Genomic DNA, 18,028 nt, shown 5'->3' with positions numbered 1-18,028 from the left:
ACTAAACAATTTACAATTAACTCCCTCTCTTATGTGAATACAAAAGTCTCCTTTAAGATGAAGATTGATTCGATATCTTCATAATAGTTTTTAAATCCAAACTGGATGAGTTGGTGAGATAATCTAATGTTGTAAGGCATGAGGACTATAATGAATCAGACAGGTTTTGGCAGAATTCTGGACTTGTCAAGGTGTGGGCAAGGAATCGTAGTTTCTTAAGTCCGTAGAACCACGTTCATAGGATGAGATGATGATGATGAAAACTGCAGACGTCCAGATGAGAAGTTGTGGAGCCAGCAGCAGCGAGTTACCGCCCAACGGTGGATTTCTTCAACACGGTGGAGGATTTCTACAAACACAGGCTAATACCTGTTATAAACACTCGAGGAGCAGCTAGTGCCTGTTACTAACACTCGAGGAGCAGCTAAAATTAGTGAATCTAATAAACACTTGATGGGCAAAGTTTATATGCGTAATATTCTCGTTTTTGGATTTTAATGATGTTTAAAAAATCATGACTTGGCCAAAAAGTGTGGAGCCCCGCCTACAGTTCTGTACATACTGGCTATGCTTTTTTAACATTTTGTTTGAAAACCAATTTCTTCGATTGGAAATCATTTAAATGTATCTTGGACGACTGACCGATCCGGTGCGCCTTAAAAGTTGTACCAAAAATTTTGGAGCAGATGTGCAACGTAACCGCTTTGAGTTCATAACGTTGGGTGGTGTTCGCCGTACAAATGAGTACAGAGCTTATCTTGATTTTTCAAAGGACCATATTAGGGAAGTTGTATAACAGGACGGATTTGACCAATGAGTTGACTATTTCGATTTTCACCTAGCGTTCTAACTTAAGAGCTTTCATAGCTCTGTACGATGATCGTACAACTTGAATACCGTAACTTCATCTTAAAGGAGACATTTGTATTCACACAATCCAAATCAAAGGCCGCTTAACATGCTGTTTCCACGATGAGTACGGTAATTGTTCTAGAGCTGGACTGTCCGAGAAAATCCAAAACTTTTGGCACATAACCGACTGAGTTTGAATAATTAATCAACTTTATCCAGAAGGAATTAGTTTTTCGATTTAGGGCCTACATTTTTGCTGTCTGATTAAACAGATCTAATTATAGTACCGCAGACGATTAGAAAGACTGCCAAAAATGATGGCAAAATTTATCACATGTAGGCCTACGAGCCTGTGAAACCAAGCGTCGTGCTCCCGTGCTTCCGAGACAAAAGATAAGTTTCGGTCGGTATTTAGGACTACTAATGGTACCGGCTTTAGTTCAAGGTCGTGTGGAGCACACTCCCCAGTTTTCTGGTCAGAAAAAAACTTGTTTTCAGGCAAAATTCGAGTCTAATTAGATCAGTAAAACATTTAAAAACATTTTCAATCGACGCAGGGTAATAAATTTTAGATACAGGCGGGGTTTCGAGGCTGTAGCTGGTCTAGAAGCGGCGCAATCGGGAGTTTAATCGACGGATTCGAGCCGACGATGCTCTAACCCGGAAGTATTTGATACACGTCAATGTTCCCGACTAAACCAATCAGTAATCGACACACACTCTAACACTATTGTGCCGGTCTGTCAGTGAATTGCACGTTGTATTTCACCCGGTTTTCACTTATTTTCACGTATTTATCCACAGTAAAGGCACACTCAACGCTGGTAAGTTCAGAGATGTTTATTTTTAGTGCTATTTTGTCGAATTTGAATGGCCTAGCCTAGCCCTAGCTAGCACCCGTCCGTGGACCATATCACGTTATTGGTTCCTCTGATTTGACGGTCATTTAATTTTTTTCCTGAACTCAAAGGGCCCCGACACCGACAATTTTTGACCCCACTATCATCCTAAGGCTAAGTACAAAAAATTACATGTTAGGAATAGGGGATATGGGCCCCGAGTCAAACATTTTGTCAGATCCTACCTGTGCGTGAACTGTACTTCGAGAGGTGGAGTGAGATAAAAGTGGTTCATTTCTTACTAGGCCTTAAGAGTGATACTAGTTCTGGACTGTTGGTTGTAAGAGGACTGGGATTTTACGTCAGTAAACTGGGCTATGGTTTAGTCAGTAACTGTCCAAGTTTAGTCAATAGCCCAACTGCGCTGTGGTTTAGTTATTGATCAGTCTGCGGTCAGTAGCTGGGATAGGATCAGTAACCTGGGCGACGGTTAAGTCAGTAATTGGACTACAATTTAGTCAGTAACTGGGCGACTGGTTTAGTCAGTTAGGCCTAAGTAGTCAGTATAAACGAACTTGGATTTAAGTCAGTAACCTGGGCTATGGGTTAGTCAGTAACTGGACTGCAATTTAGTCAGTAACTGGACTGCAGTTTAGTCAGTAACTGGACTGTAGTTAAATCAGTAACCAGACTACAGACTTGAGTTAGTAACCTGGGCTATGGTTTAGTCAGTAACTGTCCAAGTTTAGTCAATAGCCGAACTGGACTCCATGGTTTAGTCAGTAGGCTAACCGGACTGTGGTTTAGTTATTGATCAGTCTGCTGTCAGTAGCTGGGATAGGATCAGTAACCTGGACGATTGTTTAGTCAGTAATTAGACTGCAATTTAGTCAGTAACTGGGCGACTGGTTTAGTCAGTTAGGCCTACCAGTAGTCGGTATAAACGGACTTGGATTTAAGTCAGTAACCTGGGCTATGGTTTAGTCAGTAACTGGACTGCAGTTAAGTCAGTAACTGGACTGTGGTTAAGTCAGTAACCAGGACCCAGTTCCTCAGTTGTGAATTAGAGTTAGGCCTAACTCTGAGTTAAAATTAGTTCATTTTCGATGTTTTAAGTCAAATCTTAACTCACGACTGTGGAACTGGGTCCAGACTTGAGTTTATTCAGTAACTGGTCTGTGGTTTAGTCAGTAACCATATAGGCCTAGTTTGTTTAGTACAGTAGGACTAACTGGACTATAGTTTACGCAATAGGTCTTTTAATCAGTTGATAATCACACAGCCCATCCCTAAGTGTTAAATAAAATGTTAAATATAGAATTTACGTCCACCTAACCTCTCACGGTATCAACACTCCTCGTGTGACTTTGACATTTCGATTTTCGTAGAATAACTTTTTTCTTCCATCAGTTTCAGATACGAGAGAGCCAGTAACCATGGCGACTTGCAAACAGAAGATTAAGTGCGCAGCGATTGGATTGTTCGTACTGTTTGTGTCCTTATCACAACTTGTCGGTAAGAAAAACAAAAAATGCAGTAATCTAGTCTTTCAATTTGTCTGAAAGCTTTTTTAATATCCCCCTCTTATTGAATTACCTATTTCTACAGACTCTTCCAGACGCATGATTTCCTTCATAAATCCCACTCTACCACATCACATCAAAGGTGATTTGATCTTTCCAGAAAAGTGTTTCGCTGCTTCAACATTCCCCTTAAATGACATCAGCAATTCGCCTCCTAGCGTTTTGCTCTATAAACAGAGATGCTAGTTTTCCGGAAATATCCGGAATTCCGGAAATTTAGGATCGCCGATGTCAATTCCGGAAATTTGGTGAGAATTCCTCGCGGCGACCAGTAATGGCACGGACCGTAAAAGCGTTTGTTTGCTTGTACTCGTCGTCGCTTCTGTGTTATTTTATCTTGGTCTCCGTTTCCGAGGACGTTCTGATACAATGTATATATGTGTGCTTGTTGTTGTATCTGTGCGTGCGTAGGCGGAGCGCCACTGTTGTGACGCCATTTCCAATTAAAAGTCAATTATCTTTACGCGCCGTTATACATCGTCCCGCTAACGGCCAACAATGTGAAGATGCACGTGGTAATAATTAAGATAATATTTAATAAATATCATCTTAATTATTACCACACGCGTGCTATGTCCTGAGGCACGCAGCTTTGTAACTTTCTTTTTGCGGGACGGTCTGCAAAATGAGCACGCACGGAAAGATTGTCAGTCGGGAGTCGGCCGATATAAAGGCAATTGACAGCGGTATACTGCTTTACTGTGTCGTTTGTAAAGACCAGGTCAAATACGGTAGTGGCGGGAAAAAGGCGCGGCATAAGAAGGCAGCGAGGGATGTGAAGCACAACGAATGCCTGCCGTCGTATTTTCAGATGAAAGATGCCGATCGTGACACTGCATCTCCGGCGATGCAAAAACGCCCGTTCTAAATTCCGGAATTTTGGTACTTTGGCCCTAGCATCTCTGTATAAAGCCTTGGGCTACGTAAAAGATGTCTGCCACCATAAATCCCCCTATGACATCATCAAATTTCCTCAGACACTTCCAGAAAAGATGGTTGCCTTCATTAATCCCCGTATGACCTCATAAATTGCCTAATGATTGGATCTATATAGACCCTTCTCCAGAAAATAGGGCTCCTTGGCTTGCTACTATTCAGATCCCCTTATGAAAATGTACGTTTTCTATTTTCAGACGGTTTAGCCGTGATTTCTATAGATTTTGGAGGTGAATTTATGAAAATCGCGATTGTGAAGGTGAGTTGTAAAACAAGCGAACAAGAACTGATTTCACAGTTTGCAGTTCTTTCATATTCGATTCATAACACTTGAAATATTTAGCTAGAATTTTTCGATGATTACTAGATAAGCGATTTAAATGTTTTCGATATTTTTTTTTGTAGCCCGGTGTACCAATGGAAGTGGTATTAAACAGGTCAGTTTCAAAGCTAGATCCAAATTTTGTATTCATGGGTTTTGTCTTTTAAATCTTGGATTAAGTTGAAATTGGTCTTTAAACCAGTTCTCGGGGTTTGGGTTAAGCTGGTGCACGAAATCAGCCCATAAAACCAGCCTTTGCAGGATTTTTAAAACTGGTTCTTAAAAACCAGCCCCTGCAGGATTAACGTTAAAACTGGTCTATAAAACCAGCCCCTGCAGGGTTCAAGTTAAAAACTGGTCCATAAAAGCAGCCCCTGCAGGGTTCAACTTAAAACTAGTCTATAAACCAGCCCAAGTTAAAACTGGTCTTTAAAACCAGCCCCGGCAGGGTTTAAGTTAAAACTGGTCTATAAAACCAGCCCCTGTAGGATTCAAGTTAAAACTGGTCTATAAAACCAGCCCCTGTAGGGTTCAAGTTAAAACTGGTCTATAAAACCAGCCCAAGTTAAAACTGGTCTATAAAACCAGCCCCCCCCCCCCCCGAGGGTTCAAATTGAAACTGGTCTATAAAACAGGCACAGTCTTTATGTAGTGCGGGTCATGATTTTAAGAAGTTGAACGACCGCACGAGAACGGGATTTTCTCGAGCTAGGCAAACACTCGATTTTATTTCGCTGTTCGATGAATTTTTGCAGGGAAAGCAAGCGTAAAACGCCGACCGTTTTATCGATCAAAGACGGAGAGAGAGAAATAGGAGAAAGCGCGATACCAGTGGTATGTATTGTAAAAAAGGAATATATGTTTCGGTACTTCATTAACCCTTTCAGTGCATCTACAGTCGCAGTGCGGTGTATGAATCAGTGATGGATTTTGCTAGTACACCGCACTGCGGTGTATTGGTGTAATAAGTAATTAGTAATTATCTCTATTGAAAGATGGCAGCACCTGTCAAATAAAGTGAAATACTAGTAACTAACGATACACCGCGCCGCGGTGTAGACGCACTATAGTGGTATTCCCGTTATTCAACACACTAGGGTGGAATTTTTCAAAATTTTCAAATTATCTCCAGCACTAGAGGTTATTAATTAGTCAGCACTGAAAGGGTTTTAAAGTGATATCATAAAAAACAATAGACGCAACTAATCATCATTCCGAAGATGACCCTTGTTTTTTTATCGTACCGGGATTCCGGGGTCGGTCATGGATACTGATTTTAATCATTCACTATCAATTGTGACAAGTCCTTGCGCTACAAATAACTGCGTTTGTCGCGCGGCGTCGGTCCCGACTTTCACGTCTTTCGAATATTTCGTAGATCGCGAAGTCGCCGAAGCACGCGTACTGGTTTTTGCTGTCCGTCCTCGGGAAGAAACTCGACAATCCGCACGTGAAACAGTTCCAGCAACGATTCCCGTACTACGACCTGAAAGAGGATCCGCAAACCGGCACGGTTGTATTTCAACAAGACGAGTAAGTCGATTAGATCATCCTGCAAATAGGACGTGACAGGGTCCCTATGACTTCTTGATCCCTTAGAAACTCCTTCTAAACGGAAAATACTTTTTAAGCTTCTTGAAACTCCTTCAATTTGAGCACAATGTTCAAAAGTCCTTCAATTTTGAGAAATTGGCGATTATAAATTTTATCTTGTTTGTTTTTTTTATCTTAAAATAGGGATTGTCCCAATTATTTATCTAGTTTGTTAGTTGTACAGTGAACTACGCCTAAATCGATAAGAGTTGGGACCAGGATTATTTTTTCCCCCAATTAGGCGGTTACGAAATTAGAAACCAAGTTTAGTGGTGTATAGGCTAAACATTTGGTTACAAAACCATTGAATAAGATAATCCGATTTAGGAGGAGTCTGCTGTAATTGAGATATGAAAGTGATGTAGACACTTACTCAAAATTTGAAATTTCCTCAACTTGAAAACTGCTTCAAAAACTACTCATATCCTGGAATACTGATCTGTATGGACCTTGCATGTTGGCATCACGAGGCTCGTGTTCCTCCCTTGTGGGGATTCGATCCTATTCCTGATCCTGATGGCATCTTGAGACTCCGCTTTGGTACATGGACTATTCAGTTATTTTTGTTCATTTCATATTTCGATTAGGTCGACGATCTATGCTCCCGAAGAACTGATAGCTATGATTCTAGAAAACGCGAAGCACTTGGCCGAAACATTTGCGGGTAAGAATTTGTGAATAAACACATCGTAATGTGGAAGATAGAAGATGCATAAATTTTCATACAGGCTTATGCTGAGATAAGATATAGTTTCAATCAATTTGACAAAATCTATGATTTTCTTAAGTAAACATTCGGCTTTCCCCCGATTGCGATGAAAGAAGAATGGTGACGTCTATTGGATCATAGGCTCGCAACCTTTTAAACCCTTTCAGGGCTGACTAAATAACACCCGAAAAGGCTTTGGAAATAATTTGATAATCTGATAATAAGAAGATAATTTGATGATAAGAAGATTCCACCCCATTGCGTTGAATAACGGGCACACGGCTATATTCTGTTTACATTGCAGTGCGGTGTATTGCTAGTAACTAATATTTCACAACGTTTCAACGGTGCTGCCATCTTTCAATAGTCAGAGATAAATAACTAATTAATAATTACATCGATACATTGCGATGCGGTGTATCAGCAAAGTCACCAGCGATTAATACACCGCACTTCAGTGTAGCGGAAGGCTTAGAACGATATCTATGAACGTCGCAAATTTTGGCCGCGATTATTTTATTTTCTCTCTCGCTCGCGTTTCAGAACAAAAGATTCAAGACGCCGTGATCACGGTGCCGGTGTATTTCAACCAGGCGGAACGCCGCGCGATGTTACGAGCCGGCGAACTGGTCGGTTTGAACGTGCTGCAGTTGATGAACGACAATTCGGCGGTCGCGTTGAATTACGGCGTTTTCCGACGTAAGGAGTTCAACGCGACGAAACAGCATTACATGTTCGTCGATATGGGTTCGACGAGCATGTCGGCTACTATTGTCAGTAAGTACCGAGAGATTCGTGGTGACTCGCTAAACTTTTTAATCGTTAGTTAGTAGGGAGCCATGTAGGGTGGGAGCAGGTACGAATTTGACAAAAGTTGAAATAGATATCAAATTCGATATTTCATTTTCGTATTTTAGGTTATCAAGTCGTTAAAATGAAAGATCGTGGATTCGCAGAAAATAATCCGCAAGTGACGGTGTTAGGGGTTGGGTATGTAAGAATATATCATTTTACTACAATCTGCAATCTGAACCCGTCCAGAAATTTGGGCCTACCCAATGTGAATGTAAAGTGTGTATGAACAGTTTCTGAAAGTGTGCTGATAAAATGTCTGATATCTGGTGTTTGTAGTTCATTTTCGATTAGAAATGTCTCAGGTGAAGCACTGAACACATGTGAAGTGTGGACGATCAGTTTTCGAAAGTGTGCTGATAAAATGTATAATATCTGGTGTTTGAAGTTCATTTTCGATTAGAAATGTCTCAGGTGAAGCACTGAACACATGTGAAGTGTGGACGATCAGTTTTTTAAAGTGTGCTGATAAAATGTCTAATGTCTGGTGTTTGTAGTTCATTTTCGATTAAAAATGTCTCAGGTGAAGCACTGAACACATGTGAAGTGTGGACGATCAGTTTTTGAAAGTGTGCTGATAAAATGTCTAATATCTGGTGTTTGTAGTTCATTTTCAATTAGAAAAGTCTTAGGTGAAGTACTGAACACATGTGAAGTGTGGACGATCAGTTTTTGAAAGTTTGCTGATAAAATGTCTAATATCTGGTGTTTGTAGTTCATTTTCAATTAGAAATGTCTCAGGTGAAACACTGAACACATGTGAAGTGTGGACGATCAGTTTTTGAAAGTGAGCTGATAAAATGTCTAATGTCTGGTGTTTGTAGTTCATTTTCAATTAAGAATATCTCAGGTAAAGCACTGAGAACAGATAGAGAGTGACAGTTAGATTATTGATGTATTTGATTTTGTTTTTTTTTTATTTAAGGTTCGACCAGACGCTCGGCGGTGTCGAGTGGCAGCTCAGATTGCGCGACCATCTCGCCAAATTATTCAACGAACAGAAAAAAACGAAAAACGACGTGACGAAGAACGCGCGCGCGATGGCCAAACTGTTTAAAGAGGCCGGACGAGTGATGAAGGTTCTCAGCGCTAACGCCGATCACTACGCTCAGGTAACTATATTTCTGTTTCGCTTGTGGCAAGTGAGGATCCACTAGGTGTCACTTTCGCGTAGTAAGTAGTACGTTAACTACCAGTTGCAATTAGTTTATTGCGATGATATACCTGCGAAGCTACTAAGGGAAGTGAGGTTTGGCCATAACCCGCCAGCGTTGCTAGTGGCACTGGGATACCGCGCCTCAATTTCTTCTACGTTTCGATTATATTCCAATCGACTTTTCTCACATGTAAATCGATTTTCATTGAATCTATTAAATCAAGACCATTCACTGAGCGTCGCGAGAATGTGAATCTTATATCTATCCGATGACTCGTTAGATAATTTTCGGATTTGGAAGCCTAAAAAATCGAGAAAATTTTCGCTTTGAATAACTCGGTGTATTATTGCGCCATCTGGTGTTGCTGGTATCTCTTTGGTACTTTTCGAAATTTGAATATTAACCCTTTCAGTGCGTCTACACCGCAGTGCGGTGTATGAATCGGTAATGGATTTTGCTAGTACACCGCACTGTGGTGTATTAATGTAATTAGTTTTTAGTTTTTATCTCTATACAAAGATGACATCACCCGTCAAAATAGTGAAATATTAGTACCTATTGATACACCGCACCACGGTGTAGATACACTATAGTGGTATTCCCATTATTCCACACACTAGGGTGGAATTTTCCCAAATTTTAAAATTTTCCCGAGCACTTAGGGTATTAATTAGTCAGCACGGAAAGGGTTAATCTACTACTGTTATGAATCTGTTTTAGGTTGAAAGTTTGTTGGACGACAAAGATTTCAAGGCCAAAGTAACGCGTGCCGAATTCGAAGAGATGACCAGCGATCTGTTCGGGCGCATTAAAAAACCGATCGAAGACGCTTTGAAAATGTCGCACATGACGTGGGTAAGTCTTATCTGACTTCAGCGATGACTCAAATGACTCTGACTTTCGCAATTGTAAGGCAATGTGCCTCATAGAATGAGAACATCATGTCATTAGGAGTCATCCCTTTCTTAAGCGAATATGCAAATATTATGCAAATTATGGCATTGGAAACCATCCCTTTCTCTAGCGGGTGGCTCCTAGAATAAGAAAATCTTAATGTCATTGGAAACAATGCTTCCTTGATAAGTGCCTAAAAATATGCATATTATTGCATCAGGAACCATCCATTTCTCTTGTGGTTGGCTCCAAATATTAGAACATCATATATAATGCCTCACAAATTATGTATATTATGGCGTGAAGAACCATTCTTTTCACTAGTGGATGGCTCCAAGAATAAGAAAATCATTATGTCATCAGGAACAATCCCTCTTCGTTAAGTGCCTCAAACAATATGCATATTATAGCATTAGGAGCCATTCCTTTCGCTAGTGGGTGGCTCCAAGAATACCCACATCACGGCATATGATTCTCTAGTCCGCGTCCTAAAAATGTACAAGTTTTTCCGTGTTTTCTTGCGTAGATCGAAATAAAAGAAGTAATACTGATGGGCGGAGTGACGAGGATGCCTAAAGTTCGAGATATCCTAATCGAAACCACCGGAAAGTAAGTTTTGTCGATTTTAACCCTTTTCACGCGGCCGGCGCCTGTATTTGACGCGCGGTAAAATGAACTCATTTTTCTCGTCATTCTAGGACGGAACTCGGTAAAAGTATAAATACCGATGAAGCGGCAGTGATGGGCGCCGTTTACCAAGCCGCATACCTCAGTAAGGGCTTCAAGGTTTTGCGATTCGGAGTCAAGGACGGCAATATATTCCCTATTCAGGTGAGAAAAGCTGAGACTGAAAAAATGGCGACCTGATTGCGAAGAATATTAAATCTGCTTTTGGGTGTGGATATTTGCTAGTCTCATGCAGTTCGACGACGGTGTAACCTGGTTCTACAGTTGTGAGAACCCGGTTTTACCGCTGTGTGAACCCCGGTTCTACAGTTGTGAGAACCCGGTTTTACAGCTGTGTATGAACCCGGTCGCACAGTCATGAGAACCAAGTTCCAATAGAGATTAAAATTACCCAAAAATAACATCAATTTACCGTGATGCAGTGTATTAGCAAAGTTCAGCACCAATTTATACACCGCACTGTGGTGTAGATGAACTGCAAGGGTTAAACGAAGCACTGTGTTGGTGATTTCAAAGGAACTATTTTAACGATTCTGAATTGCTGTTTTTAATTAGGTTTCGTTTATTAGCCAATTAACGCAGGTTGGTCACGCTCGTTTTTTTATTTTCGAATTTTATAAATTTCGTTTGTTTTTTGATTCTCGGTGCAGAAGGCGTCGTGTATCGGACTGGTGGTTTTATAGGCTGCGTGTGATCGAGGTTTTCAAAGCAATATTTAGCTTATTCCCCCTAACATAATCAGGGGTTAAATTGATTTGGAATCGATGTTCGCTTGAAAAGTGAAAAAAAAAAAACATGAAAAATCTGCAAGAAATCATGAAAATGTTTGAAAAATTCAAAAATGTCCGGTCAAAATATTTACGCAATCTTTTTTATTCCTTATACCGTCGAGCTCAGAATTAATGTACAAGCTGTTTTTTAGGTTTTAGAAATTTTTTTTCAATCTGTCCAGATCAGATGTGAAATACGGGTATAGCTAATTGTAAGGATCTGAAAAATGTGAAAAATCCTGAGATCATCAATCTGATCCTTTAATTAATAAGAATTTCAAATGACAGTTTTTCCCTGGGGTAAAAACCAATACGTACGAAGTCTATCAAACCACCAGTTTTTTTTTGCTTTTTCATTGTTTTGATTGTAATGATGCTTTAAAAGGATAAGTTGTTCCGTCTCGCGGTGACACCAGGTTCCCCGCGACGGCGGACTGTGTCAGAGTTTCGCGATGCTATCAGGTTCGAATTCGTAAATTTTCCTATAGTTAGCATTTTTGAAACTCACATTACCCCGGTATTAGAATTTCTGCTAAAAATAGATTTTATTCTGCATGCAAAACTTGGTGAAAATAAGACGTCACGAAAATTACTTTTTCGTCAAATAAAGAGTTCACACACTGTAAAATTTGTAAGCAATACACTCTTTGTTGTAATGCAGGTGTACATAAATCTTGGGCCTGTTTCTCAAAAGTTGGTTAGAGTTAACTGGTCAAAAAATACCAAGATACCAACACAATTGTAGTTGACAACTCAACTGAGTCATCTCTAACCAATTTTGAGCTACCTGGAACCACCAAATTCACTATTGTAGTGTATACAATCACTTTTCAAAAGTGTTCTGATGCAATGTCTAATGTCTGGTATTCGTCATTTATTTTCAATTGAAAATGTCTCAGATGAAGTCCTGAACACATGTGAAGTGTGGATGATCAGTTTTTGAAAGTGTGCTGATAAAATGTCTAATATCTGGTGTTTGTAGTTCATTTTCGATTAAAAATGTCTCAGGTGAAGCACTGAACACATGTGAAGTGTGGACGATCAGTTTTTGAAAGTGTTCTGATAAAATGTCTAATATCTGGTGTTTGTAGTTCATTTTCAATTAAAAATGTCTCAGATGAAGTCCTGAACACATGTGAAGTGTGGACGATCAGTTTTTGAAAGTGTGCTGATAGAATACCTGGTGTTTGTAGCTTATTAAAAATTAGAATGTCTTAGATCGCTGAACACACGTGAAGTGATCACACCATGCACCTGTTAACCCTGTCCACTAACGTTCGACCAGGCCCAAATCATAGCGTGTTACTTCTAGCTGGTTCTGGAAATGACTCACTTCGCTTTGTTTAAGCATTGTTGTCAGTATCGAGTGAGTGGTTTACATGTGAAAGCGCTCTCTGATTAAAAAATGGGCCAAATTTTAACTCGGGGGGCCAAATTATCTCCGTGTGATCGCAGCTAATACCGGTTTGAATCCTAGTTGGACGATCAGTTTTTGAAAGTGTGCTGATAAAATGTCTAATATCTGGTGTTTGTAGTTCATTTTCAATTAGAAATGTCTCAGGTGAAGCACTGAACACATGTGAAGTGTGGACGATCAGTTTTTGAAAGTGCGCTGATAAAATGTCTAATATCTGGTGTTTGTAGTTCATTTTCAATTGAAAATATCTCAGATGAAGCACTGAACACATGTGAAGTGTGGATGATCAGTTTTTGAAAGTGTGCTGATAAAATGTCTAATATCTGGTGTTTGTAGTTCATTTTCAATTGAAAATATCTCAGATGAAGCACTGAACACATGTGAAGTGTGGACGATCAGTTTTTGAAAGTGTGCTGATAAAATGTCTAATATCTGAATAGTTTGAATCCTAGTTTGGAGAGAGGGAAAGGGGGAGGGGAACGGAATGGGAGGGTACGGGATTGGTAGGTGCTCTTCGTGTTCAATCGATCGCTCACTTTCGTATTCGTATTATTCGCGAAATTTAGGTGGAATTCGAACGAACGAAAGTGGACGAATCGGGCAAAGAATCGACGAAGCTCGTCAAGCGTACGCTGTTCGGTACGATGAATCCGTTCCCGCAGAAGAAAGTGATGACGTTCAACAAACACACGAAAGATTTCTCATTCGAAGTTAACTACGGCGACCTTACGTTTCTGGACGAAGAAGCGCGCAAGTAAGTGGCGTCATGTCGTTCGGTGTTTATTTCTTGATCTCTTGTTACAGTTCATCCTCGCTTGCCAGGGTTTGATTGCCGCCCGCCGAAGCTCGTACCAACACAAACCTTTCAGATACGTTGTTTAATACAAGCCCCTGACCGCAGACCATGCATCGGTCCATTATGCTGCCCAAGATTTTCTTGGGTGGACTGGTTGCTGCTAAGCGGTCACCAGTCTTACGTAGTTAGCCAATCAGATACGTTGTTTTTCTCCGGCAGATTCGGTCAATCCAAATAACGCATCTGATTGGCCAGATATGTGGACTGGTGGCCGCTGAATAGCAACCTATAGCCCAATGAAGGGTCTATGGTCAGGGTTTGTGCTGGCGGGAGCTTCTGCGGGAGGCAATCAAACCCTGATAAGCGAGGATGCCCTGAAACAAGAAATCAAACTGGCAAGATTATAGAAATGCCTGCAGGTTCAGGATTCCTGGTTTAAGTATTATATATAAGTCCTTTGATCGGAGTCAAAAAGTCTTTGAAAGTCACTAAATGAGATTTGTTATGGACACTATCAATCTTTCTAAAACCCTTTTGAAAGTGTTCCCTCGAATCGACAGCGTTGTCACGCGCTATAATAAAGCGGTCGCATTTCTAGGATGCTGGGGGCGTTGAATTTGAAGAAGGTGTCACTCACCGGAGTTGCCGACGCCCACGACACGCACGGCGCCACCACCGAAGCGAAGGGCGTGAAGGCTCATTTCCGTATGGACGAAAGCGGTTTGTTGCATTTGGATAAAGTGGAATCGGTTTTCGAAAAGGCTCCGTCGGCCGAAGACACGAAAGAGGAATCTACGCTATCGAGTAAGTTTCTTGAAGATACCAACGACCGGTCAGCGTCCTATAGGTTGCAATTAAAAGGCATCAACCATGGTATAATATAATACTTACTATGGAACTTGATTTATTTATGTCATTGGGTTAGCTGCAACACCAGTTATCGCGCCAGGTAGCGTGACAAGCACTCAGCCTTACATTGACAAAATTGACAAAAAGTTATTTTCGATTGAACTTCGAACTGTATTTTTAGGCTCTCAAATCTAAACTTTATCAAAGGACCCGCAAAATATGCCGCTATACATGTACATTACCATATTTTCCCGCCGATAAACGGATTTTCTAGCCGCAGATTTTGACCCCGAAATATCATGATCGGTTGGTTCGTCATCATTGTTTTGCGTTTGTTGATTTGTTTCAGAATTGGGCAGCACGATCAGTAATTTCTTCAGCGGCGGTAAAAAGGACGAAGATGAAAAAGTGACGGTTGATGAGAAAGAAGATAAAAAAGAGGAGGAAACGAAGGATAAAGTAAGTTGAAACAGAAGTACGTGTGACTTCGTCAGGTGGGAACAAAACGTTCAATATGAAAAGGTTCAAATCCCTGCGAGGGAGGTACGTGGCAGAGTCTCACGATGTCATCAGGTTCAAATCCCCGCCAGGGAGGAACGTGGCAGAGTCTCACGATGTCATCAGGTTCAAATCCCCGCAAGGGAGGAATGTGGCAGAGTCTCACGATGTCATTAGGTTCAAATCCCTGCCAGGGAGGAACGTGGCAGAGTTTTAGGATGTCATCAGGTTCAAATCCCGCGCAGGATGAACGTGCCAGAAAGTTCAGTTTGTCTAGAAATAATACGTGGAAATCTTTCTTTAGGAAACGACAAAAAAAGATGACGCGAAGAAAACTGACGAAACGAAAGACGCGGACAAAGAGAAGAAAGAAGAATCGAAAGAGGGCAAAAAAGAACAGAAACCGGATGAGAAAAAAGACGAGAAAAAAGATGAAAAGAAAGACGAAAAGAAAACCGAATCGACAGATGATAAAAACAAGACCGAATCGACAAAGAACGATACTGTGAGTCCACTTTTGAGAAAACCTTTTAATTCATAATTCTTTCAACTGCTATCTCTTAGTATTGGGTCTGTCCCCCTTGTAACTGTTTGTACTTCCAGTTATAGTTGTATGAGATATCTCTACTACGAGATATTACATATTTCCAGTTCAACTATCATTGCTACTACCGGTATCTCTCCTTAGATATCTCAAATTATCAGTTCTTCCACAATTATTACTTGAACGAGCGGAGTTGGCGAGTGTTCGACTCTAAGTGTCCTCGGACAAGACACTTATCCTCATTGCCTCTCTCCACCCAGGAGTAAATAGGTAACTGGCCCCATAGATGATTCCTGAGCGCCTTGTAGCTGCTCGGATTTTACTTGAGTGAGCGGTTAGAGTGTTGAACATTGGGGAAGCCAGGTCGTGGATTCGAACCCGATACATTACCATAGTGTCCTCGCACGATACACTACATTGCCTCTCTCCACCCAGGAGTAAATAGGTACCTGGTCTGATTAATGGCTCCTGAGCACCTAATAGCTGCTCGGATGTTACTTCTCCCCAGGGAGAGATGCCTGATACATTGAATAGAGTTATAGGCCAGGGGGTAAAAATACCAAATTTGGAGCGCATCTGAACTCACTCTGGTTAGGATACCTGCGCTATATAAATGTCAATCATAATTACTTTGAGATATCTCTACTATGATATACCGGTATCTACCATTACTACTTCTGAGATATCTCATATTTCCAGTCCTGATCAGATTGTTACTTCGAGATATCTCGTACGATGTATTTCGTATATTGCTACCATTGGGATATCTCGTATCTCGGCCTACGCTCATGAACCTCGGCCTCACTTTATTCTGCGATTTTTCTTCCATAGACGGAAAAGAAAGAACCAGAAAAACCGAAACCGGTTATTTTGAGAGAAGACATCAAAGTAGAATCTCAAATCGTAGATATCACTGATCCATCTGCTGAGAGGACGACTGCATTTAAAACCAGGTAAATTCAACGCTCGCTTACCAGGACAAGACCATTTCCACGGTTATTAGGGTTTGAGTAGTTTCTGGATCAAGTTCCACAGTTGTGCAGGTGTGACTCTGTCTCTGAATGACAGTTGTGTGGGTTAGATTTAACTCTAAAACAAGTTCCACAGTTGTGTGGGTTTAATTTGACTCTGGATCCAGTTCCACAGTTGTGTGGGTTTAATTTGACTATGGATCCAGTTCCACAGTTGTGTAGGTTTAATTTGACTCTGAATCTCTGAATGACAGTTGTGTGGGTTAAATTTAACTCTAAATCAAGTTCCACAGTTGTGTGGGTTTAATTTGACTCTGGATCCAGTTACACAGTTGTGTGAGTTTAATTTGACTCTGGATCCAGTTCCACAGTTGTGTGGGTTTAATTTGACTCTGGATCCAGTTCCACAGTTGTGTGAGTTTAATTTGGCTCTGGATCCAGTTCCACAGTTGTGTGAGTTTAATTTGACTCTGAATCCAGTTCCACAGTTGTGTGGGTTAGATTTGTCTACACGAACAGTTGAACAGTTCTGACTTCATCGTTTGCCAAGCAAAAATATTTTATGAATTTTCAGAATTGCTGAAATGAAAAAACATGACGACGAACGCCGCCTACTGGAGAAAGTCAAAAACGAACTGGAATCGTACATATTCGATACGAAGGACAAACTGTATCAGCCTCAGTATGAGAAATGTTCGACCGAAGACGAACGAACGAAGTTGTTCGAATTATTAAACACGGCGTCCGATTGGCAGTACGAAACTGAGGATGACACTCCCGCGAAGGTTCGTTTCATTTCTCCGTTGAATAGTCGACTAGTGCGTACATCAGCTAGTCTTTGGTTGTCTTCATTTTCTCGTCTGGTTTGAAGTAAAAACCTACAATGACGAAGAAAAAACTTACTGTTGATTACTGATTGATTTGAACAGAAATATGAAAGATGTTACTGAGGGGGTTACTGTTGATTACTGATTAATTTGAACAAAAATAGGAAAGATGTTACTGAGGGTCTTACTGTTGATTACTGATTAATTTGAACAAAAATAGGAAAGATGTTACTGAGGGTCTAACTGTCGATTACTGATTAATTTGAACAGAAATATGAATGATGTTACTGATGGTCTTACTGTTGATTACTGATTAATTTGAACAAAAATAAGAAAGATGTTACTGAGGGTCGGTCTTACTGTTGATTACTGATTGATTTGAACAGAAATATGAAAGATGTTACTGAGGGTCTTACTGTTGATTACTGATTAATTTGAACAGAAATATGAATGATGTTACTGATGGTCTTACTGTTGATTACTGATTAATTTGAACAAAAATAAGAAAGATGTTATTGAGGGTCTTACTGTTGATTACTGATTAATTTGAACAGAAATATGAAAGATGTTACTGAGGGTCTTACTGTTGATTACTGATTGATTTGAACAGAAATATGAAAGATGTTACTGATGGTCTTACTGTTGATTACTGATTAATTTGAACAGAAATATGAAAGATGTTTATGAGGGTCTTACTTTTGATAACTGATTAATTTGAACAGAAATATGAAAGATGTTACTGATGATCTTACTGTTGATTACTGATTAATTTGATAATTTTCTTTCATATTTCAATGAAATGTTACTGAAAAAAACTGATTTGTTACTGATAGCACCATTCAGAGGTTGGCAGCGCTGTATCATTATATTTCAACCTCCCTCACCATCTTCCTTATTCTTGTTCCTGCTATTGAATTCGGACTGAAAATTCT

General features: G+C 40.3%; 2 protein-coding genes across 4 annotated transcripts in view; one reads left to right on the top strand and one right to left on the bottom strand.

Annotated features, from left to right (window-relative positions):
• The first annotated feature begins 1,591 nt into the window (after positions 1–1,591).
• Positions 1,592–18,028, top strand: part of LOC141907344 (hypoxia up-regulated protein 1-like) — a 26,729-nt gene continuing 10,292 nt past the window's right edge. The window contains exons 1-20 of one of the 3 annotated variants that reach the window (XM_074796955.1): positions 1,592–1,676; positions 3,102–3,206; positions 4,408–4,469; positions 4,616–4,647; positions 5,288–5,366; positions 5,911–6,065; positions 6,713–6,789; positions 7,378–7,611; positions 7,752–7,824; positions 8,612–8,798; positions 9,564–9,698; positions 10,264–10,346; positions 10,436–10,568; positions 10,980–11,006; positions 13,178–13,365; positions 14,006–14,211; positions 14,606–14,715; positions 15,059–15,259; positions 16,130–16,251; positions 16,844–17,054. In XM_074796955.1, the coding sequence (XP_074653056.1) occupies positions 3,128–3,206; positions 4,408–4,469; positions 4,616–4,647; positions 5,288–5,366; positions 5,911–6,065; positions 6,713–6,789; positions 7,378–7,611; positions 7,752–7,824; positions 8,612–8,798; positions 9,564–9,698; positions 10,264–10,346; positions 10,436–10,568; positions 10,980–11,006; positions 13,178–13,365; positions 14,006–14,211; positions 14,606–14,715; positions 15,059–15,259; positions 16,130–16,251; positions 16,844–17,054 (2,394 nt within the window). In that variant the 5' untranslated portion in view covers positions 1,592–1,676; positions 3,102–3,127. The remainder of the gene's footprint in view (positions 1,677–3,101; positions 3,207–4,407; positions 4,470–4,615; positions 4,648–5,287; positions 5,367–5,910; positions 6,066–6,712; positions 6,790–7,377; positions 7,612–7,751; positions 7,825–8,611; positions 8,799–9,563; positions 9,699–10,263; positions 10,347–10,435; positions 10,569–10,979; positions 11,007–13,177; positions 13,366–14,005; positions 14,212–14,605; positions 14,716–15,058; positions 15,260–16,129; positions 16,252–16,843; positions 17,055–18,028) is intronic. The other 2 variants (XM_074796956.1, XM_074796957.1) reach the window with 2 other exon arrangements.
• LOC141907346 (upstream stimulatory factor 2-like) overlaps positions 17,068–18,028 on the bottom strand; it is a 25,081-nt gene continuing 24,120 nt past the window's right edge. Inside the window, exon 8 of the mRNA XM_074796959.1 lies at positions 17,068–17,147. Within this exon, the coding sequence (XP_074653060.1) occupies positions 17,118–17,147 (30 nt within the window). The 3' untranslated portion in view covers positions 17,068–17,117. The remainder of the gene's footprint in view (positions 17,148–18,028) is intronic.

Source organism: Tubulanus polymorphus, chromosome 6 (genome assembly GCF_964204645.1).
Source record: "Tubulanus polymorphus chromosome 6, tnTubPoly1.2, whole genome shotgun sequence".
Classification (NCBI taxonomy): Eukaryota; Metazoa; Nemertea; class Palaeonemertea; order Tubulaniformes; family Tubulanidae; genus Tubulanus; species Tubulanus polymorphus.
The sequence above is the reverse complement of the archived record's forward strand: the minus strand, read 5'-3'. Positions and strand labels throughout refer to the sequence as shown.